A 22,035-nucleotide genomic window follows, 5' to 3' on the forward strand; every position below is an offset into this window, starting at 1 on the left:
GGCCATGGCTCACGGGCCCAGCCGCTCCGCGGCATGTGGGATCCTCCCAAACCGGGGCGCGAACCCGGTTCCCCTGCATCGGCAGGCGGACGCGCAACCACTGCGCCACCAGGGAAGCCCCCCTCCTCATTCTTGAGTAGACATCATGCTTCCATCATCAGCTCCTTCTCCAGGTTGGGCAGGGAAGTTTTCTTGTCCCTATATGGTCAAGCTAGGACTATCATGGCACTACGGAAAAATTATTTCAGGTCTCAGAACAATGAGCATCTTTCACTGTGAAATGTTACCTTTCCATAAATTATTGTTTTTTATGTGTTCTAGGGGTCATTAACTTACTGAGCTCACTGGGCAGGATGTGGGTCTCATGCCACCATTGTTCTCTTGTTTTGGGGCATGTCTTGTGCTTCTATTGCATGGTTTTGTTGCTAAGCAAGCCTGCTTGGTTTGTGGTTAAGTAAACCTGCTTTCTTGAGGGATCACTAACTTACAGTGGTTTCCCATACATTTTTCTATTTATAATCCCCCAATGGGATTAACTATTTAATCACCTACTTTGTCCCTTTACTCTGTCCCTATCACCTGGAACGGAAGCTATCAAAATTTACGGTTTAAGATGAAGTCTAAGGTGTTCCGGAACAGTGAGTCATTTTCTCCTATACTGTGCAACAGTGCTTTTAATAGAAGGGTTTAAAGAAGTAGACTCTCAAGCTCCCCAAAACAGAAAAAAGTATGAAACCCCAACCCAGCTTCACCATGTGGTAAAGCTTCTGGGTCTCAGCTGTCCCCCTTTACGAGACCCCACAACCTCGAAGACCGATGCCTCCCTAACCACACTGAACTGCAGAGAGCAACGAAAGACGCTGGGCCTCATCGGATGTAAGATGGCGGCCGAGTGGCGCTCTGGGCGGCTCCGGCCGCGACTCGGTAGCCGGAAGTCCTCCGTCTCTAGCCAGTAGGAAGCGGAAGTGAAGGGCGGTCGGCGGCTGGGCTCTATCTTTGCGAGGCCGGCTTGCGAGCGGAGCCACAGGAAAGGCGCGTGTAGGCCGCTCACTGGCGCAGCTGCTGCCGCCCCGCCGCTACGCCGCCCCGCCCCGGCGTTAGCGCAGGTGCAGTCGTGGACGAAGCGCGGCCCCAGCATGGACTGGAAAGGGGCTGCGGGCGGCGCGTGTGCTGCCGCTGCGCGGCCGGTGACAGGTACCCTTTGGGGGGGGCGTGGGGAGTTCTCGCGGGCGGAGAGAGGGTCTGGGGAGCGAGGCCACTTTGTGTCCCGGTCACCTTGAGCTTCCGTTTCTTCCCTGACTCAGTTTCCCCTCCTGTATCCCAGCTCTCCCCTTCTTTGCGAGTTCCCCGAGTTGTCCCTCGGTGTCCTCTGGGCACATACCGTCTCTGCGAGGGTGGTCGCGGGCTCTGTTTAGCCGTTTTGAGCCTTCATTGAAGAGCTTCGAGACTCGTGTGGCCAAGTGCAGACGGAGGTGGGGGAAGTGCCCTAACGTGAATTTCGTCCAAGCCTGACCCCAAATAGGCTGAGAACCTGCAGTTTGCAGGACTCCGGTTGGAGAACGAATGGATCTTTTTATAGATTTCTCTTTTCCCTAAAATGAATTCGGGTGATGAATATTGGTTCCGTTTTCATTTAATACGAGGATCTGGTGGCTGAAAATTGGATGATCCGGTTTCACTTTTAGTGTGGGACCTGCCAGAAGAGAAAGATCTGCGCACATCGCCAATAAGTTATGGGTGGGAGCTCTTCGTGTTCCTTGGCCAGAATCTCTAAATCGTTTTGCATTTCTTGCCCGATTTGAGAACTAGCATATTTTGTTCATTCGAAGTCCTGGGGTCTCATGCCTTACTGTGTTACACTATATTGGAAACATTCATTCATCGTGTACTTGGCCCGCCAACTTCACTGTGTGATGTTTGAAGACATTTTAAATAGCTACATGACAACAACACAAAATTTGGGTTGATTGTAGCCTTTCCATTTGACTTGCTTTTGTTAAACTTAGCTGAAACTCATTTTTATTGAAGGAAATAAACGTTGCTTTGTACAGTAGTAGGGCATCTTCACAGTGCATATTTAACTTGAGAAGAATAAATGGAACTATGGAGAAAATACCATTAGACTTTTTCTCCAGTTGCGATCATTTTCATATTACATATATAGTATCTAATTTTAACCGGAAATTGGATGTATGTGATTCACAGCAAATGGATTGTGCTAATAGGTATAAGTGTATATTAAGTTTAATTTTTTCAGAAGTAAATTTATTTCTCAAGAAGGGTACTTCCTGTTATTTTTCCTCGCTGTTATCATATATGTTGAAACTCAGATGGCTACTTATTAACTTGCACCCTGCAAGTTTTTTTTGAGTTTGTTAGCTATTTTCTTCAGTTTAAAAATGGAAAAAGAAAAAGTTGATGATGATTTATAATTTTATGCCTCTTCTGTTTTCCAAAAGTGAAAAACATTTCCCATAATATAATTTTGATTAATATTTTTGATAAATGAGCAAGAGATAGTGTCTTTAAACTAAAGAAACCGGGCCACACAGTAGATCTTACAGATGAATCTTTTGGGCGTAGAACCAATTAAAGACTGTTTTTAATTTATCCATCATGCTGGAAGCGTGATGCTTATAATCATGCAGTGCCACGCTGCAGATGCTGACAGCTGTTATTTCACAGCTTTTAAGGGTTGCTTTTAAGGTTAGAGGGTCAGAGTGATAAGGGATCTCATAGAATGAAGCCATCCTCAAACAAAAGGCCACTCAGTGACGTTCTTATTTCTACTTCTCTGGACAACCTTTTCCTCTGGTGTTACCTGTGGTATCAAGGATGTGGGGTCTGGGGGTGGGAAAGCTCTTCTTTAATGTGTAGCTTTCCTCTCTTTCCCATCTCTACTGATGCTGTTCTGTGCCCCAGAAACTCTCTGTCTCTTTAAAACAGGGTAGGGGGATCTCTGGGTGAGTCACGGTACGTAGAGTTTTCATTTTCACCCTTCTTAAGTCTTAGGCTTTTTGTAGCTTCTTTATTCTTGGTGCCACATCCCTTTCTTCCAGTGGCTTTCATTCATCCCTTAATGAACAAAGTCTGTGTTTATTTTATTTTGAGTGCCTCCTGTGTTCCAGGCATTATGCTGGGCATGTGACTGTGACCGACAAAACTCCCTGTGCTTGAGGAGCTCAATTCAGTCCCCAGAGCCAGCCCAAGTATGGATCTGTTCAGGCTGGTTGCTTGGTTTGGTTTGCTCCCAACTTCAGGCTCACACCCTTGGTTTCAAGTTGAAGCTCTACCTCTCTCAGCCACCTGGGTCCCAAGGACTCTGCGCCTAGAAATCCCTGGACTTGCCTTGGGTCTTGTAATAAAGTCCGTTGCTCATTCTGGGTCTACACAGTATGAATTCTTACCCCTTCTTGAAGCCAGAGGACCAGGGCAGAGAGCATGGTATTGTGGAACTTTTGAAAACAGGCAGATATGGGTTCCAAACATTGCCATTTATTAGTCCGGCAAGTTACTTAGCCTCTCTGAACTTCCATTTTCTTATTTTTCAAGTAGGGATGATAGTGTTTCACGCATTATGCAGCGTATTTATGGACTACCTGCTGTTTGCCAGGCCCTGCGCTGTTGGCTCTGGTGGGCAAAGTGGACGAGGCTGCCCCCCTCGGGAACTGCAGTCTCCTGGGGCCTTGTGTGGAAGGGCTGGGTAACGCGTTTGCAGAGCGCTTGGCAGTGGTGCTGTCCTGGGTGATTCGCCCGGAGTAATTGCTCTGTAAGTGCGGGCGTTTCCTGGGGTCTTCGGTCCCTCCCTGTCCCCTCCCCACTCTGTGCATGCCCTCGGCCTGGGAGTACCTTGCAGCGGCATCTCATTTCTCATCTGGAATCACCACTGTTGAGGGATTACACGTCTGGGTCCCTTCAGGAAAGATGGTGAACATAGCTGTAGCATTAATACTGCTTGAACATAGTTCATATGCGCTGTCTCCGCTTTAGAAACTTAGTGACTTTGGGGGAGGAGTTTTTTGATTTTTTTTCCTAGCCACAGAGGATATATTTCCAAGGCATATTTTTGCCTTGTAATAACGATGAGTTATTATTCTGTAATTTAGAAGACAGTTTCTAGTTTCTCCTCCTTACATATTTTAACTGGAGCAGTTAGTTCTGGTGTAGTACTTGACACTTTACAAAGTGACTTTCACGTTGCCTTCTCAGTTCACTCGGTGGCGGCACATGTTGCAGCAGATACTGTTATTCCTGTTTTAGAGAGTGGGAGACTAAGGGCGAGGGAGTTATCAGGTAAGGTGCCTGTGGTTAGACTGCTAGTAAGTAGCAAACTCAGGAATTGATCACAGGTGCCTGACTCTAAAGGTTTTTTCTTCTTGCTAACCCGTGTTTGTTCTATCATGAGGAGCAGGTTTCTGAGGCTACCATCCATGGACCTCCAGGGAAGAGTGTCGGAAAGAGTTGAGTGGGCTGAAATTGTATGTAAAAGTTTGGGTCCTTGCTTTCTCCTCTGCGGGAAATGGCACTAACTTTTGCTACATTCCGAGAGGGGCCTGCATCATCTTCGACCTCTCCTGCCCTGACCCCCGCCCCCAAGCCAGGAATCACGGCCAGCAGGTTTCATTGTCAGAGGTCTAGTTTGGTTAGTCCTAGTCTTTATCGATGTTGATTTTTTTTAGTGTTTATTTATAAATGGGATGTTCACATTAAATTTTTTTTTTTTTTCCAAATAAGCTGGCAGTGCCTGAACTTCAGACTCTTTTAAAAGCAACTTTTCTATTTGGTAGAATTCATTTCTCTTCGGACCATTGTTCTTTAGAGATACTGTGTGTCATATGAAGCAAGATGTTGGCACAAATGATAAGGCTTTTTGTAAAAGGAAGATACTGACTGGTTGCTCCGGTATATGGGCTGTCTCTCCCCAACAGTGTATATTATAACTGGCGTTGAGGAATTGGGGTGAGCTTTACCAGACCTTAACATTCAGAAGCACAAGTTTGGTTTAGTGTTTCCCACATATTCATGTCCCCTTTGGGTTCCCATTCAAATGGGTGGAACTTGGATGCTGACTTTTTATATCACAGTGGAAGTCTGATTAGGGTTCTGTTAGGCAGTCTTCCAGGGATGAAAAAACAGATCAAAGAAGTCTGCAGCCGGAGACCTTTTCTGAAATGATGTGGACACCAAGGATCTCGGCATGCTTGGTGAGGCTGCTGCTGGGAATTTAGGAGGCCTGCATTCTGTGGCCCTGCTGATTCACTAGTGACCCCAACTTTCTTATGTTTTAGATGGGGATCTGTTGAGTTCTTACGTTTCCTCATTCCAGAACCTATATTTGATTTTACATTAGAGACCCACCCTATTAACTTCCTAAGGCTGCCATAACAAAGTACCACAAACTGGGTGGCTTCGAACAGCAGTTCTAAGTTCTAACAGCAGTCTCACAAATTTTTGGAGGCTAGAAGTTCTAAATTAAGGTGTTACAGGACCATGTTCCTTCTGAAATCTGTAGAGGAGGATCTTTCTTAGCCTCTTCCAGCTTCTGGTAGCCCTAGGTGTTCGCGGCTTGCAGTATAATTCTGGTGTCTGCCCCCTTCTTTACCAGGCATTCTCCCTGTGTCTCTTCATGTAGTCTTCCCTCTGCATGCCTGGCTCTCTGCCCACATTCCCACCCCCGCCCCGCCCCTTTCTTTTAATAACACCAGTCATTGGACCAAGGCCTACCCTGATGACCTCATTTTAACCTGATTACCTCTGTAAAGACCGTATTTCCAAACAAGTTCACATTCTGAGGTACTGGGGTGGGGTAGGACTTCACTCTATCTTTTTGGGGGGATACAGTTCAACCTGTAACACCTTTTATTTGTGTTTTCATCTGTCTAAGCTTTATTTACTCTCCCGCTTCATGAAGTATGATTGTGGCCCAGCAGGTTGCTGGGCCACCAGCTGACTTATTTCTCTGTATGGTATGGGCACCCAGGAGAGGAAGTGCAGCCTTTGTAGGAGAGAGTGTAATGAACGACTCACCTTTAGTGGTGTGCCAGTCATCAGCAAACATCTGCTGAACTATCTAGGTAGCAGGTGCTGTTCTATTTCGGAAGCATTTTTATTTCTGTGATAGTCATGTTATTTTGTATCTCTAATTATTAAGATTCAGGTTTAAACATTGCCTTGTAGCGAAACTTTTTTTTTTTTTTTTCCCTTTCTAGGGGTTTGCCATAAAATGGGCCTTCTGACTGTACTCACTGGACTGTGGCTGTTTTCCTCAGTAAAGGCAGATTCAAAAGCCATTACAACCTCTCTTACAACAAAATGGTTTTCTACTCCATTGTTGTTAGAAACCAGGTAAGAAGACATTTTTCTTCTTTCACATGTTTGAGTGAAAATGTAGGCTCTGCTAGTGAATATTCAGGAGATTTTTAGGGAGTGAGATTCTCATCGTATGCATTTAGTAAGAGCTTTTTTCAGTGTGCACTGTGCTTGTGAGCTGTTCACAGGCTGTTAGAACACAGACTCTGTCAGCAGGCTAGGACTGAATTGATGATAGAGATCTTTAGGGATTTCTTTAGATAAATATATTGAATTGGTTAAATTATTATGTTATCTTCCAGGAAAAGGGTAAATGTGGTAATAAGGGAAGAGAGAGTTGTACTTAAAAGAAATTTTCTATTTATTTGAAGAAGGTGTTAAGAGGTGTTTAATAAAAGGAAGAGAAGAGAGCTTGGCAAGGTGGGGGAAGAGGACATGCCCCTCCCAAGAACTTGGAAGGAGACCCCAAGATAACAGAGTGCAGGGGGAAGCTGAGAAAGTGGCCACATTTTATCCAGTTGTAGCATCTCCAAAATCAGGATGCATTTAATCAAATCAAGTTGTTATCTTAAAATTGGTGGCATCTTTCACTCAGTGTTTCATAAAACAATGTTATGTCTTGACAGTGTCTTTGGGCAGTGTCTTTGGGCAGCATTTCATCCTGCTATTCCTGAAACAAACTGGACCCCAGTCTCCTACCCCATCTCTAACTTAGTGCTCCTCTGCTGGGACTGTACCATCTGGGGCTACAAGAAACTCTAGAATATGATTCGTGCCTGTCTGCCTGATCCCCTACATAGCCATTTCTATCCCGCTTTGTTCCTAGGGTCTTGGTGCAGAAAATGAGTTTCAAAGGCCTAGGCCTTGAAGGGATTTAGAGCGTAGCAAATATGCAGTAAATCACATCAAGCTTCCCACTGTTATCTCTCAAACTAGAAGAGATTCCCTGGTCTGGGGAGTACAGAAGAAAATAAAAGTTGAAGGAAACTTGACAACAGCTCAAATGAACCTTAAGAAGGAGTTAGTAGATGGATCGTAGAAACCACACATATGTTTTTAGGAAAAAAAGAAAACATACATCTCAGTTTCTCAATGAAGGCGTTCTCCCAGGGACTTCCCTGGCAATCCAGTGGTGAGGACTCTGTGCCTTCGATGCAGGGGGTGCTGGTTTGATCCCTGGTCAGGGAACTAAGATCCCACATGCCACGTGGCGCGGCCAAAAAAAAAAAAAGATCTCCCAGACTTGGAAAAAAGAATTGACAGTGTCTTAAAATTGATAAAATGCAATATAGTCAATGATTTCTTGGGAGATTTTAACCCAAGTGTTCATTTTAGTTAGTGTTTGTAATATAAATATAACCAGATACCTCTCTTTTAGTCAGTTTTTTGTTTACAGAGGGAAACTTATTTTTATTATATCTCAAATAACATATAGCTAGGACCTGTAGAGAATCTTTCTAAAGCATACATTTAGGTAGGTGAACCATAAGCATTTGGTAAATTTCAGAATTTGATACAGCTGGAAATTTGAACTGTTGTGTTATATCAGTTAACTTTGTGGTCTAATTTTATCTTCTGACATCTTCCCCTTGATCCCTAGGAAGATGTGAATGAAGAGTCTCTTGTGTTGATAGTGTATACGGATAGTTGTGCCTTCTAAGGCAAAGCCTCCTTTGGTACAGTATTGAGGAGAGGCCAGTGGGAACGTGGGATGTGTAGGAGCCCGTCTTGACTTGCTGAGGAGCCTCCCCGACTTTCTGCTGAACAGACTTTCTCCCATCACTTCTCCGTGCCTCCCTTTCCTCAGCAATAAAATGGCAAACCCCCTCCGCCCGCAAAACTCCAACAACCCTGTCTCACCCCCAGAAACCCCCAAACTCCATTCATGTATTTCATAGTGATGTCATAATAACTAATTTGATAAATAGGTGGAGCCCCTCAAATGTCCGCGCTTTATTAGATCTTGGTGGTTGTAACAGTGAAGTGTCTGAAGGTCGTGTGAGGTCCTGGACTGCCTGAGCCAGGACTCTTGTAGCTGAACATTTTTTCTTCCTTTCTGCTAATCTTATTTTGGATGATTTATCTGGTGTCAACCTAAGTCATTGAGATTTACTATCACTTTCTAAATAATTTTGTGCAACTAACTGTAATGGATGTTTTACGATATTCTGCTTAACATTCTTCACTGGATTACATCCCATTACTCTCACTTACACTAACAAATTTCTTGGTGTTTGTATATTGTTTTAGAAGAGTCTTATGGCATATACTTATGGACTTTTGAGAAAGTATGCTGAAATTGTCAGCCTTAGTTGATCAATTTCTTTTCAGTTTCTTTGATCTCTGTGAAGTGAGTATTGTAAACTGTTTCCTTCATTGCAACTTACCCATAACAAACATAGCGCCTTTTCATGATATCCTGGCCATTTGCCATTTTGGTTCATTATTTTTACTTCTCTTCTGTGGCTATTTGCGAACAGTTTGCCAAGGAAATGGGACGTGTAGGCAACTCAAAAACACTGCTTGTGCTTTTTTGAAACTACTCTATATTCACCTCCAGAGCTAGCTGAGGCCACTCTCCTTCCCTCCTGGGTCCATGGCAGACATTGATGGTGGGTCACAGCACTGTCCATTGGTGGGAGGGTGAAGGGACAGAATCTTTTTCCACACATCGAGGCATGTAGCTAATACAGACATTTTGTCTTCCTTGCTTCTGGCCCTTAGGGACTAAAACTATTCTTGTGTGTATTTTTATTTTTAAAATTTTTAATAAATTTATTTATTGTATTTATTTGACTTTTGGCTGTGTTGGGTCTTTTTTGCTGCACGTGGGCTTTCTCTAGTTGTGGCGAGCGGGGGCTACTCTTCATTGCGGTGCGCGGGCTTCTCATTGTGGTGGCTTCTCTTGTTGCGGAGCACGGGCTCTAGGTGCGTGGGCTTCAGTAGTTGTGGCTCGCGGGCTCAGTAGTTGTGGCTCGTGGGCTCAGTAGTTGTGGCTTGTGGGCTCTAGAGCGCAGGCTCCGTAGTTGTGGCACATGGGCTTAGTTGCTCCGCGGCATGTGGGATCTTCCCGGACTAGGGATTGGACCCGTGTCCCCTGCATTGGCAGGTGGATTCTTAACCACTGCGCCACCAGGGAAGTCCCCTGTGTGTATTTTTATGTTGGACCTGATGCTAGTGAAGGGTTTGTAGCTTTCTGGTTGTCCATGAAGTGATATATACTTAATTGAAGTAGAGCTCTGAGTATGTTTTGAGCAGCTATCGTTACTAACAGAAATATTGTGTAAATAAAGTTCTATTATTAAAGTTGAAACAGTCATTTATTGAGTGCTTATACAATCATTTATTGAGATATTATAATGGCCTGAGAATTCAGCATGATAGATTTGCATGATTGAGATTGGAATGTAAATCCCAGATTTTTGATTTACTAGTTCTGTGCCTTTAGGAAAGTTAACAGGCTTTAAGTGGAGAGAATGGTATGTGTATAACGTGCCCCCCCCATCTGCCTGTCACCCAGTTTTAGTGCTGTCAACTCGAGTCCAGTAACCGTCACCGCCGCCACCCTCCTACCTTCTCCCGCTAAAATACTCTAAAGCAAATCCCAGACATCGTATAATGTCATCTGTAAAACTATCAATATTTTACTCCGTGGAAGTTTTATCGATATTTTACTCAGGTATCAGAAGCTAAAAAACAATTTAAAACAAAAAGCAAACAGACTTAAACATACTATAAACAAATGGCAGGGTTCCTTTTAATAATATCTTGTATTGTTCCTGTCTTCCATGGATTACTTCAGTGGATCTGGTAATTAATTTTCTTAAGGCTGTTTGACTCTTAGACGTTATAAGACTTATTTATGCAGTGGGGTGAGAAAGAATATATGTTTAAGAAGTTTTCCTGTAATTATATGAAAAGTATATATTTATGTGCATATGGCCCCTGTAGGAATCTAAGCTAAGATTCACTTTGTATTCTTACAAAGAATACAAAGCATTTACTTGCATATCATCATCTATCTGTTTAGTACCTGTTTTCGTAGACTATAAGCTATTATAAGGTTGGTATGATGTCTATGTCAGTTACTCGAAAGCCTAGAAAATGACACACTCAAGCAGGCACTAAATAATTTAATAGATTTTGATAATGGGCATTTTCAGAAACCTATTTTTAGAGAAGCTGTGCATTACCAGGAAATGTTTCTTACGTTGCCATATTTCTGTGTCTAGCTGTGGAGTAGAGTGAGAATTGTACAGCCCAGTGTTGACAAGTAATGGGAAAGTCTTCCTTTGGCTAGGTAAGCTGAGATCCAGATCTGTAGTTTGCTTTCAGACAGGGAAAGACCACCACTGCATTGGTATGCCGTGGAGGAGAAGATGACCGATTTACATGAATCATTCAGTTAGTACGTGCATTCTCTTTTAAGGGATTTTAGGCTCTTGGATGCAGGGAAATGTAGAATAGCCATTTTACTTTAGGTCAGTACAGTAGTGTAAGGTCAAGGAAAAAATTAAGATGGCATTAAGTTCTAAGACGTGGTTTTATTAAATCAGTGCTAACTTTCAACTAATATTTGGTGATTTTGAAAATTTGGATTTGTGGATGTAAAAAGATTACGACACGCTGCCTTTAGTCTCCTAGAAATTTTTCTGGGGTCCATGTTTTCCTCGGGAGAAACTTAGGCAAAAACATATTTTTTTGTTCTTTGCAAAAGGTTTCAGGAAATGAGCGAGCAGAGCGAGCACTAGAATTGCCCGCGTCTCCTGCTGCTGCTGCGACGGCGTCTTCCCAGGGAGACTCCAGGGCCTTTCTTTATACGGGGCCTTCCCTGTCGCTACAGCACTTCCATTACTCTGGGCTTCTTCAGGGGTGCCTGTCAAGCTCTTAAGTGAAGAAACTACGAAGCTAATCATTAACAGCTAATAAGCTAGTAAGACTTGCTTATCACTAGAAAATATATGCTATACATGTTCGTGTGTAATATATATTACCAAATAAAAGCCAAGCTTTGGACATATGGTAACTTAAAAATTGATTTTTACTCTCCTTAGTAATATAGCTTATATTGGAAGATTTCATTAAGTTGTTTTATTTCTGATATTTCCCCCTTTTCTCTCAGTGAGTTTTTAGCAGAAGACAGTCAAGAGAAATTTTGGAATTTTGTAGAAGCCAGTCAAAATATTGGATCATCAGATCATCACGGTAAAATTGAAGCAAATGCTTCTTTGACTTCGGTGTCTGGGAATATGTTAGAAACATTGATCTCTTTCAGAGTATGTGTGGCATGGCAGTTAATGGAATACATTTTTATCTTTAATGACTAGAGTTGTGATGGTAGCCAGCAGAGTCAACACAAACTAGTACTTATTTTTGAAAAAGTTTATAACTTTGGTGATAAGAGCTACCTTTGATTTTTTTTTTTTTGTTTTTGTTTCTCCCCTTGTTTTTGTTCTTTTGTGTTCTTTTATTGAAAGTGCTACATGAATATTTTGTGGAAGTCAAATTCATTTAAAATCATTTAGCATTTACTTAATAACCATCAGATTTGATTCACTTTCTTTTGTTATGAACTAATTATACAACTGATCTATTATCTGTTAAGTTTGTTATCATGAAGTTAGTGCCATCCAGAATGTTTTCCATTATGCACGCCAGCCACACACAGAACTGGAGTGTCAGGGTGTCAAATTAATGACAAGGTAAACTGTATCACTTGTTTACAGTTTTTGATGAGCTTTCACAAACATTTTCCAATTCAATATAAGCTACATAGAGTATGAACATTAATAGTCAAAGATGCTGATACATGAGTAGTTAAAACCTTGAGTATTACATTGACAGGCATACGTCCTTGTTGAAGAGAAAATGTGTAAAAATTATGTGACTGCTGTTAATATTTGACTAGCTGATTTTTAACTTTATGATATTTAAAAATTAATACATATTTAAAAAGTCAAGTCTGAATCTTTTTTCATGATTTAAGTGCATAAAAGTTTTGAACAAGCTTTGGTTACATAATTTGTAAGCTTTAGTTACATAATTATGTAAGCTTTAGTTACATAATTTGGAGTCAGCTAGAATTGTTTGAGTTATCAAAAAATCATTTTAGTTTATGATTTCATAAAACAAATTTGTCACAGTGAGTTTTGTAATGAATTATGAACTCTGGCATTTAAAATGAAATTTCTTCAGTATAAATGCTAATGTGTTCCTGGTTAAAATTAGGGGAGTGTGAATTCTCGGAAGTGACCATAAAAGTACGTTAAACATTTTATTTGAAATACTAGTCGTAGTCCCACCACCCAAAGATAGTCACCATTAACATTTTGGCAACATTTTAAGATATTTCTTTCTGATCTCTTTTTCTCCTTAGAAGGTGCTAATGCCATATAGAACCTTTTACATTTTGCTCTTTTAAATGTTAAATATTTTTCTTAAATTTCTTTTTGGAATAGATAATAGTGGTTTAAAAGTCAAAGCTATACAAAAGGCTATACACAGAAAAATTTTGTTCCTCCTGTTTCTCTTGGCTTTTTATAACCATTTAAATTAATTTGTTTAGCCTTCAGTGTTTTTTTTTCTTTTTTACAATAAATACATAAGTATGTATTCCTATTTCTTATTCTTTCTAAGAGTAAGAAGAAATTGCGTACTATATACATTGTTTTGTACCTTGTGCTTTTCGTTTAATATATCCTGGGGATTTTTTCATACTGGTACATGCGGTTTTTTTCCCCTCAGATAATGTGTTCCAGTTGTTTTAATGCTTCTCCCCAAACTACAGTTTCATTAGTATCCCTTAATATCTTGTACCTCCTCGTCACACTGCTCTGTCTTGTTGGGTTATTTGAATAGATAACATATGCAGACACTGTGGATACAAAGACAAGTCATAGTTTTGGGCTTAGGGGGCCCAAAGGCTCTTTGGGAGGGGCAGTTAGTAAATAAGTAAATGAGTAAATGATATGCTAAGTGAAAGAGGTAAGCAAAGAAATATATGGGAGCAAAGAAGAGATGAACTTGGTCCAGTGAGGCATGGGGTAGGGATAGGCGGTGCCTCCCTGGAATAGGTGCTCTCTCAGCTGAATTCTTCCTGAGGAAGAAAGTAGGAGTGAGTCATCCAGGTAAGTGGGAGAATTGCAGTCCAGGGAGAGGTAATAGTCTGAACAAAGGGAAGAAAAGTCCAATTGCATGGTGTACTCCAAGGAATTCTAAGCATTTGACAGCAGTTCAGGACAGTATAGCGGTAACATTTTGCAATCAGTATGCTTTTGTAACACATAGCTTTATACTTTATGAACTATCTTATTTGGATACCTCTAGTCATATAGAATTATTTTGGTTAATGTTCTTCCTGACAGGTACTGATTATTCCTATTATCATGCAATATTGGAAGTTGCATTTCAGTTTCTGTCACCACTACAGCAGAATCTGTTGAAATTTTGTCTGTCTCTTCACTCCTACTCAGCGACAATTCAAGCCTTCCAGCAGGTGAGTTCAGTGCTTACACGTGACAGTATTCTTTAGTGGCTGCATATCTTGATCGGCTGTATTGCAGTTGTCCTGGCATTGTGTTACAGAGCTATACCTTTTCTACCTGAAATTGTCTGGGATTTACAATTTGTTTATAAATAATAAGCAAAATTGATGATGTTAAGTCTTCAAATAACATATTATAAAACATATAATCTAGGGGCTTCCCTGGTGGCGCAGTGGTTGCGCGTCCGCCTGCCGATGCAGGGGAACCGGGTTCGTGCCCCGGTCTGGGAGGATCCCACATGCTGTGGAGCGGCTGGGCCCGTGGGCCATGGCTGCTGAGGCTGCGCGTCCGGAGCCTGTGCTCCGCAACGGGAGAGGCCACAACAGAGGGAGGCCCGCATACCACAAAAAAAAAAAAAATAAAAACAAACAAACAAAAAGAAACAAAAAAAAACCCATATAATTTGCACTTATTTTCATTTAAGGAAAAATAAAATATCTACACAAAAAACTGAATACCAGACTTTATTTATACAACACAGCTAAAGAGAGAGGCGATACAGTTTTTGCTAAACCAGTTAACCCTGAGTGTGATCATAGCCTGTAGATCTAAAAGCAGTTCACGGGAAATACAGCAGATAGGAAATGTGAAACAATATCACAGGAATACAGTCAGGAAAGGCTAGAATGAGGAAAACTTTGTAGTAAAATGATCTGATTTTGTCAACAAGTAAGTTAAAAGGAAAAGAAAAGAGGGAAGGAGGAGCTTCAAGAGAGACTATAAAAACGTGTCAACTTAATGCAACATGTGGATCTTGTTGGATTTTTTTAAAAAAATTATTTATTTATTTTTATTTTTGGCTGTGTTGGGTCTTTGTTGCTGTGCGCGGGCTCTTCCCCAGTGGTGGTGAGCAGGGGCTACTCTTCATTGCGGTGCGCGGGCCTCTCATTGGGTGGCTTCTCTTGTTGCAGAGCATGGGCTCTAGGTGCGTGGGCCTCAGCAGCTGTGGTACTTGGGCTCAGCAGTTGTGGTTCGCAGGCTCTAGAGCACAGGCTCAGCGGTTGTGGCGCACGGGCCCAGTTGCTCCGCGGCATGTGGGATCCTCCTGGACCAGGGCTCGAACCCGTGTCCCCTGCACTGGCAGGCGGATTCTTAACCACTGCGCCACCAGGGAAGCCCCTTGTTGGATTTTGAGTTGAACAAACTCGTAAAAAATAGAGAGCAAGAGAATCAAAGGTGTGTATACTGATTGTATGTTTGGTATAAAACAAATGTTAATTTTAAAACCTTTTTTTTAATTCTGAAATAAAACCAGCATAGAAAATGACTCACAAGAAACATACAGTATAAAGAATTATTACGAAGTGAGCACTCTTGTAATTTTCACCCGGGTCAAGAAATTGAATTTAGCCAGGCACCATGGAAGCCCTTCACGTGCTGTGTCCCCATCACAGCTGACTTTTGCCCTTCAAAAGGAATCACTTTCTTCTGTTGGAATCATTTGCTGTTTTGTTTTTTTTTAAAAAAACATTTCATTGCCCAAGAGTTCATCTCCAAACAATAGAGTTTAGTCTTGCCCAGTTTTAAAAAATTTATTAATTTTTTTGGGGGGTGGGTGGTCTCTTAATTTATAGGTTCTCCCTCTATCCCTTTCTTTTCTGTTGAATAACTTACACTGTTTGCCCTATACATTTTGTTTTTTCTTTGGCCCCAGCAAGGGCCTTGCTGGATCTTAGTTCCCCAACCAGGGATTGAACCCAGGGCCCTGGCAGTGAAAGTGCTGAGTCCTAACCACTGGACCACCAGGGAATTCCCAATAGATTGCTATCATTATAGAAATTTCTCTTGTACAGCACTCGTCTGTAAGAATAAGGGTGTTACTCTGTTCTTCCCCTCTCCCCTTTTCTTACAATAGCTTTGTATGGGATTTGACACTGAGACTTTTTCTGCTCAATTTGATGTGAAATTAGTTTTTCTTAACTTTTGGAGGTCGGCATGGTTCCCTATTCTGTTGATTTTATGTTATGTTAAAATAGGGTGGCTTTAAAAAAAAGGCAGCTTGCTTTTTGAAATTTCCTGACTCTGTTCCCCTCTTGCACTTTTATATTTGGACTTTTTCTTTTATTGGCTTTTATCTCTGTCCTACTTGAGTTTTATTCTGCCCTCAACAGTTTCTCCTTAGAGTGAGGCCCTTTCCTAGAAGGGAGTCCTAGCCTGTGAGTTATGAGTTCACAGTGGTCAGACTGCCTTGTGCTTACCTGTACTAGGTGAAACAAAACCCATCGGGCCACCATACTTTCCAGTGAAAACCTTTTGGCTGTTTTGGGGTTTTCTTGTTTTCAGGATCATCAGAATCTCTGCAGTTTCCCTCTGCTTCCGTGGCCTCTGATAACTGCAGGTCATTTTTGTGTTTTGTATCATGGGGATTTCCTTCCACCTAGTTTTGTCATAAATGTGGTCCACTGGTTTTTGTTTTCATTTTTGCTTTGTTTTTATGGGAGAACTTGGGAAGATTGAAAAACTATGCTGCCAGTGGCCATCAATACAGAATTGTATTACTTTTTAAAAAAGTGTGATAATGGTAGTATGTTTTTTACAAAAATCTCTCTGTTTTGGGAGTTCCCAGGTGGCCTAGTGGTTAGGATTCTGGGCTTTCACTGCCGTGGCCTGGATTCAAACCCTGGTCGGGGAACTGAGATCCTGCAAGCCATGAGGCCGGCCAGAAAAATAAACACAAAACACCTCTGTGTTTTACTGAGACAGTGAAACATTATAAATGAAATGCTATTTGGATCTTGTGTCAAAATGATCCAATGGAGTGTGGTAGGAAGGTGGAAGAAATGAGATTGGCCATGAATAGATAATTATTGAAGCTGGGTCATGGGTACATAGGGGTTTATTGTACCCCAATAGATTGCTATCATTATAGAAATTTCTCTTGTACAGCACTCGTCTGTAAGAATAAGGGTGTTACTCTGTTCTTCCCCTCTCCCCTTTTCTTACAATAGCTTTGTATGGGATTTGACACTGAGACTTTTTCTGCTCAATTTGATGTGAAATTAGTTTTTCTTAACTTTTGGAGGTCGGCATGGTTCCCTATTCTGTTGATTTTATGTTATGTTAAAATAGGGTGGCTTTAAAAAAAAGGCAGCTTGCTTTTTGAAATTTCCTGACTCTGTTCCCCTCTTGCACTTTTATATTTGGACTTTTTCTTTTATTGGCTTTTATCTCTGTCCTACTTGAGTTTTATTCTGCCCTCAACAGTTTCTCCTTAGAGTGAGGCCCTTTCCTAGAAGGGAGTCCTAGCCTGTGAGTTATGAGTTCACAGTGGTCAGACTGCCTTGTGCTTACCTGTACTAGGTGAAACAAAACCCATCGGGCCACCATACTTTCCAGTGAAAACCTTTTGGCTGTTTTGGGGTTTTCTTGTTTTCAGGATCATCAGAATCTCTGCAGTTTCCCTCTGCTTCCGTGGCCTCTGATAACTGCAGGTCATTTTTGTGTTTTGTATCATGGGGATTTCCTTCCACCTAGTTTTGTCATAAATGTGGTCCACTGGTTTTTGTTTTCATTTTTGCTTTGTTTTTATGGGAGAACTTGGGAAGATTGAAAAACTATGCTGCCAGTGGCCATCAATACAGAATTGTATTACTTTTTAAAAAAGTGTGATAATGGTAGTATGTTTTTTACAAAAATCTCTCTGTTTTGGGAGTTCCCAGGTGGCCTAGTGGTTAGGATTCTGGGCTTTCACTGCCGTGGCCTGGATTCAAACCCTGGTCGGGGAACTGAGATCCTGCAAGCCATGAGGCCGGCCAGAAAAATAAACACAAAACACCTCTGTGTTTTACTGAGACAGTGAAACATTATAAATGAAATGCTATTTGGATCTTGTGTCAAAATGATCCAATGGAGTGTGGTAGGAAGGTGGAAGAAATGAGATTGGCCATGAATTGATAATTATTGAAGCTGGGTCATGGGTACATAGGGGTTTATTGTACTGTTCTTTCTTCTTACAAACACAAGTTTGTAAGTTTTGTAATAATTTACAAAAAAGAAGAAAAATGTAATGGAAAGTTTTAATATTAATTTTTCATAGCAAGCTTTCCATTTCTCCCCATCTGTTCTTAATTATTTGTATTCCAGCAGTAGAAAAGGACATTCAGTAGGAATATGTTACATAAATGACATCAGTGCGCACCCAGACCTTGTCATTATGTCCTTTCCTTTCCTCATCTCTATACACTCATGCTTCTCAGTGTGCCTCTCGTTTAAGTTGCAGGTGGACTTATCTCATTGTGCCTGGGCGTTAGTGCATTTCACTCTAAACATACCCCACGTCTCATTCAGCCTTTCCTTTGAATATCTTAGTGTGCTCCTTGGATAATTTTACCTTTCCATCTGTACTCTTTTTTTAGGCCCCGTTGGTTTTTTAGATTCAGTGTCATTCTTTCTGTTTCAGGGAGGAGCTTCACATTAATCTGCTTGTTATACTCAATTAGGACTGCATTGTTATACTTTGACACTTACAATTGACATTTGTAAGCTTAGTTTTCTACAAGGTACATACTGTGTTCCCTGGATGTCTTTTTTTTTTTTTTAACATTAAAAAAATTATTTATATTTGGCTGCATTGGGTCTTCGTTGCTGCGTGCACGCAGGCTTTTCTCTAGTTGCAGCGAGTGGGGGCTACCCTTCGTTGCGGTGTGCGGGCTTCTCATTGCGGTGGCTTCTCTTGTTGCGGAGCACGGGCTCTATGTATACGGGCTCAGTAGTTGTGGCGCAGGGGCTCAGTTGCTTCGCGGCATGTGGGATCTTCCTGGACCAGGGCTCAAACCCGTGTCCCCTGCATTGGCAGGTGGATGCTTAACCACTGTGCCACCAGGGAAGTCCCCCCCTGGATACCTTTTGATGTCTTCTGAGATAGAATTTTAAAGTTCTATTTTGGGGATAATAATAACACCTACCTCATGGAATGATACTGGGAGGAACTAGATGAAATAATACAAAGAAAGCAGTGAAACATAAAGCTCTTTCTGTCACATAATGGGTGTTCGGTAGATGTTAATTTTTGCTTTTACTGATGTTGTTTTATTATCATTTTATTACCTATTTAGAATATTCATGTTTTTATCTTGTTTTTGGTTAGAAGTTATTTTTTAAAATGTCTTGTGTCTTAAATGACAGATAGCAGCTGATGAACCTCCACCAGAAGGATGTAGTTCATTTTTTTCAGTGCATGGAAAGAGGACTTGTGATTTTGATGCCCTTGAGACTCTTCTACTAACAGCTTCTGAAAGGTAGATTGTGTGTTTCTTTATTTAAATGTCATGCATGCGTTGTGCTTTCTTCTATATCAGGTCCACCGTCTGATTTTTCATATTTTTCATACGGGTTTTTTAGTCCGTAGGTATAGTGGTTTAGAATGTGAATTCTGGAACCAGAACCAACTAGATTTAAATCCCAGCTCCATCACTTAAAATAGTTTTGTGAATTTAGGCAAATTACATAACCTTTCTTTCCTCATCTTGTTTCAAAATAGAGCTAATAAGAGTACTTACTGTTATTGTTACTTAGTAATGACTGTATCGGAGAGATTACATAGGCTTTGTCATCAGTTTAGTAAAGAATATTCTGTGTATTAAAGCCAGTGCCTGGAGTAATGATATTAATGATAATGATCTCTCAGGATAGTATTAGTTTCAGACAAAGGAGACTATTTAAGATAATTGCAAGCTTAATTTGAATATTAAATTGGTAATCAGTGGGCTGATTTTTTGCTTAAAGGTAGGTTTCCTGTGGTGGACAAATAACAATAGGTACCTCTTGCTGTCTGCCTAGGGCAATAACCCCTCCGTACATCCTCTAATGCTGTTATAAATTGTATAACAGTGATCTCTCTCTGTGATATTGCCCTACTCTACCAGAAGTGCCAGGGGGGGTTTTAGGTGGGGAAATTCTTCTTTAGTGAGATTATCTGCTCAGCACCTGTCCTCTGCCCACCAAATGGTATGAGTGCTTTTTCCTCAGGGTGATAACCAGAAACTCAGTGAGCATTCAGCTATCTTGGGGTGAGGTATGGACATTCAAAATCGGCTGCATGGTAAAGTGCTGTTTCCTTGGGGAAAACAAAATTGACTGACTTGAAAAATTCTTTCTTTAATTTGTTACAATAATGCAGACCTTTATAAAGAAAAGAGTGATAATGTCTCCTCTTCTGAGAGGTGGTAACTATTTTTAATGGATTGACATATATCCTTTTATACTTTTTTCTGTGGTTATAAATTTTTACAGGTAGGTAGGTTTGTTTTTATAAGGGGCATTTTCCACTTAGTACGTGTAGGTGTACCTCCTTAAGAAGGATTGGTAGGTCATAAAGTCTGTGCATTAAGATCTGCTAATATCTTGATGTCATTCTTAGAGAAGTTTTCTTGAGGGGGGGAGTTTTAAAATTTATGAGGATAACCTAAATTTTAGATGCAGTAGTAGGATGATCATAATAGTAAAAATGATAGAGGAGGGAGATGCTGTAATTGGGAAGTTATACGCTTAGATTTATCCTCTGCTTTTTTGCATTATTTACACTTAGGTCTTCAGATAAAAAGATAATTACATTCTATTTATATGGTAGAATAATTTACTGAAGTTTTAGTACTATGAGGGCTGGATGTGTATCCTTTTTCTGGCTTTTTTACCCCCTGCTCTAGAAATTGGTAACAATTATTAGTCAAAGTCTACATTTTAAGGTTAGTATTTATATAATGTACATTCGTTAATTTTAATTATGAACAAATAAGACTCATACCTGTTTTATTTGTCTTCAGTATTCTTACTAACTGAAAACTATTTAAGATTGTGATACTCTTTATATTAAGATGCTTATAATGTTTGCTTAAATTATCATTGTTGTAGCTTCATTTTGTACTGTTTTTAATGTTTAAAAGCTTTTTTAAGTTAACAATTTTAAGCTTTTAATATTTATTTTCAGACCAAAACCTTTATTGTTCAAAGGAGATCACAGATATCCCTCATCTAATCCTGAAAGCTCAGTGGTTATTTTCTACTCTGAGATTGGCTCTGAGGAGTTTTATAAGTTTCACCGACAACTTGTATCAAAAAGCAGTGCAGGCAAAATCAATTACATATTCAGACATTATATATCTGTAAGTATTGACTTATTTTATAACTGTTATATTTTAAATATTAGTTTGCCCACCACAACCTTAGCACTTCAGCTAATAATTTCCCCCTTTATAAAATGATTTGAACTACTTTTTGGGGAAGTGTAGTACTTTCATCAAATGTTATTTGCACATAGGAGGTCCTTTGCTTGCCTTTCTGAAGAAATGTAAAACAATATGCCTAAAAAATGGCTGTATAAAATTGACATTCTATTTCAGCTTTGATTTTTTTTTTTTTTTCTGGCCATGCCATGCGGCTCCTGGGATCCTAGTTCCCCGACCAGGGATTGAACCCGGGGCCCTGGGCAGTGAAAGCACAGAGTCCTAACTACTGGACTGCCAGGGAATTCCCTATGTTCTATTTCAAAATGAACCATGTAAATTATATTTAATTTGGTCCAGATTTAATATGGTCATCATACTATGGAACTGATTCTTGAATTCATTTCCTTTCCAAACCCTTTTTTTTTTTCTTTTTGGCATCTTTTTATTTGATAGAAAAAGGAGGATTTCTAAAGAGGTAAAATCAGGCAGAATTGATTTAAAATTAAGCTTTCGAAACCTTGTGTGGCATTTAGCATTTAAAATATTTATATGTAAAGATCGTTGACCTTTAAAGTTTCTGTGTCATATGAAGCTCAGTAAATATTGGATGTTAAGTCCATGGGAAAGTAAAATAAAAATATTAAATGAAAATTTATGTGAGCAGAAACAGATTTATCAATATCCAGTTTTGGACACTCCCCCTCCCCTCCACCCTGCTCTATTGCTGGTTGTTTTTGTTTTTGTTTTTTTAAAAAAATATTTATTTATTTATTTGGCTGTGTCAGGTCTTAGTTGCGGCACGCAGGATCTTTTGTTGCAGCATGCAGGCTCTTCGTTGGGGCATGTGGGCTTCTCTCTAGTTGTGGCACGTGGGCTCTAAAGTGCACTGGCTTAGTTGCCCCGCGGCACGTGGGATCTTAGTTGCCCAACCATGGATCAGACCTGCGTCCCCTGCATTGGAAGGTGGATTCTTAACCACTGGACCACCAGGGAAGTCCCTATGGCTGGTATTTAAAGGG

General features: G+C 40.6%; 1 protein-coding gene across 2 annotated transcripts in view; it reads left to right on the forward strand.

Moving 5' to 3' along the window:
• The first annotated feature begins 974 nt into the window (after nt 1–974).
• The window catches only part of UGGT1 (UDP-glucose glycoprotein glucosyltransferase 1), a 110,308-nt gene continuing 89,247 nt past the window's right edge, over nt 975–22,035 (forward strand). For both annotated transcript variants that reach the window (XM_007127050.4, XM_007127051.4), the window contains exons 1-6: nt 975–1,194; nt 6,210–6,345; nt 11,432–11,514; nt 13,674–13,804; nt 18,978–19,090; nt 20,779–20,953. In XM_007127050.4, coding sequence (XP_007127112.1) covers nt 1,137–1,194; nt 6,210–6,345; nt 11,432–11,514; nt 13,674–13,804; nt 18,978–19,090; nt 20,779–20,953 — 696 coding nt within the window. In that variant the 5' untranslated portion in view covers nt 975–1,136. The remainder of the gene's footprint in view (nt 1,195–6,209; nt 6,346–11,431; nt 11,515–13,673; nt 13,805–18,977; nt 19,091–20,778; nt 20,954–22,035) is intronic.

Source organism: Physeter macrocephalus, chromosome 2 (genome assembly GCF_002837175.3).
Source record: "Physeter macrocephalus isolate SW-GA chromosome 2, ASM283717v5, whole genome shotgun sequence".
Lineage (NCBI taxonomy): Eukaryota > Metazoa > Chordata > Mammalia > Artiodactyla > Physeteridae > Physeter > Physeter macrocephalus.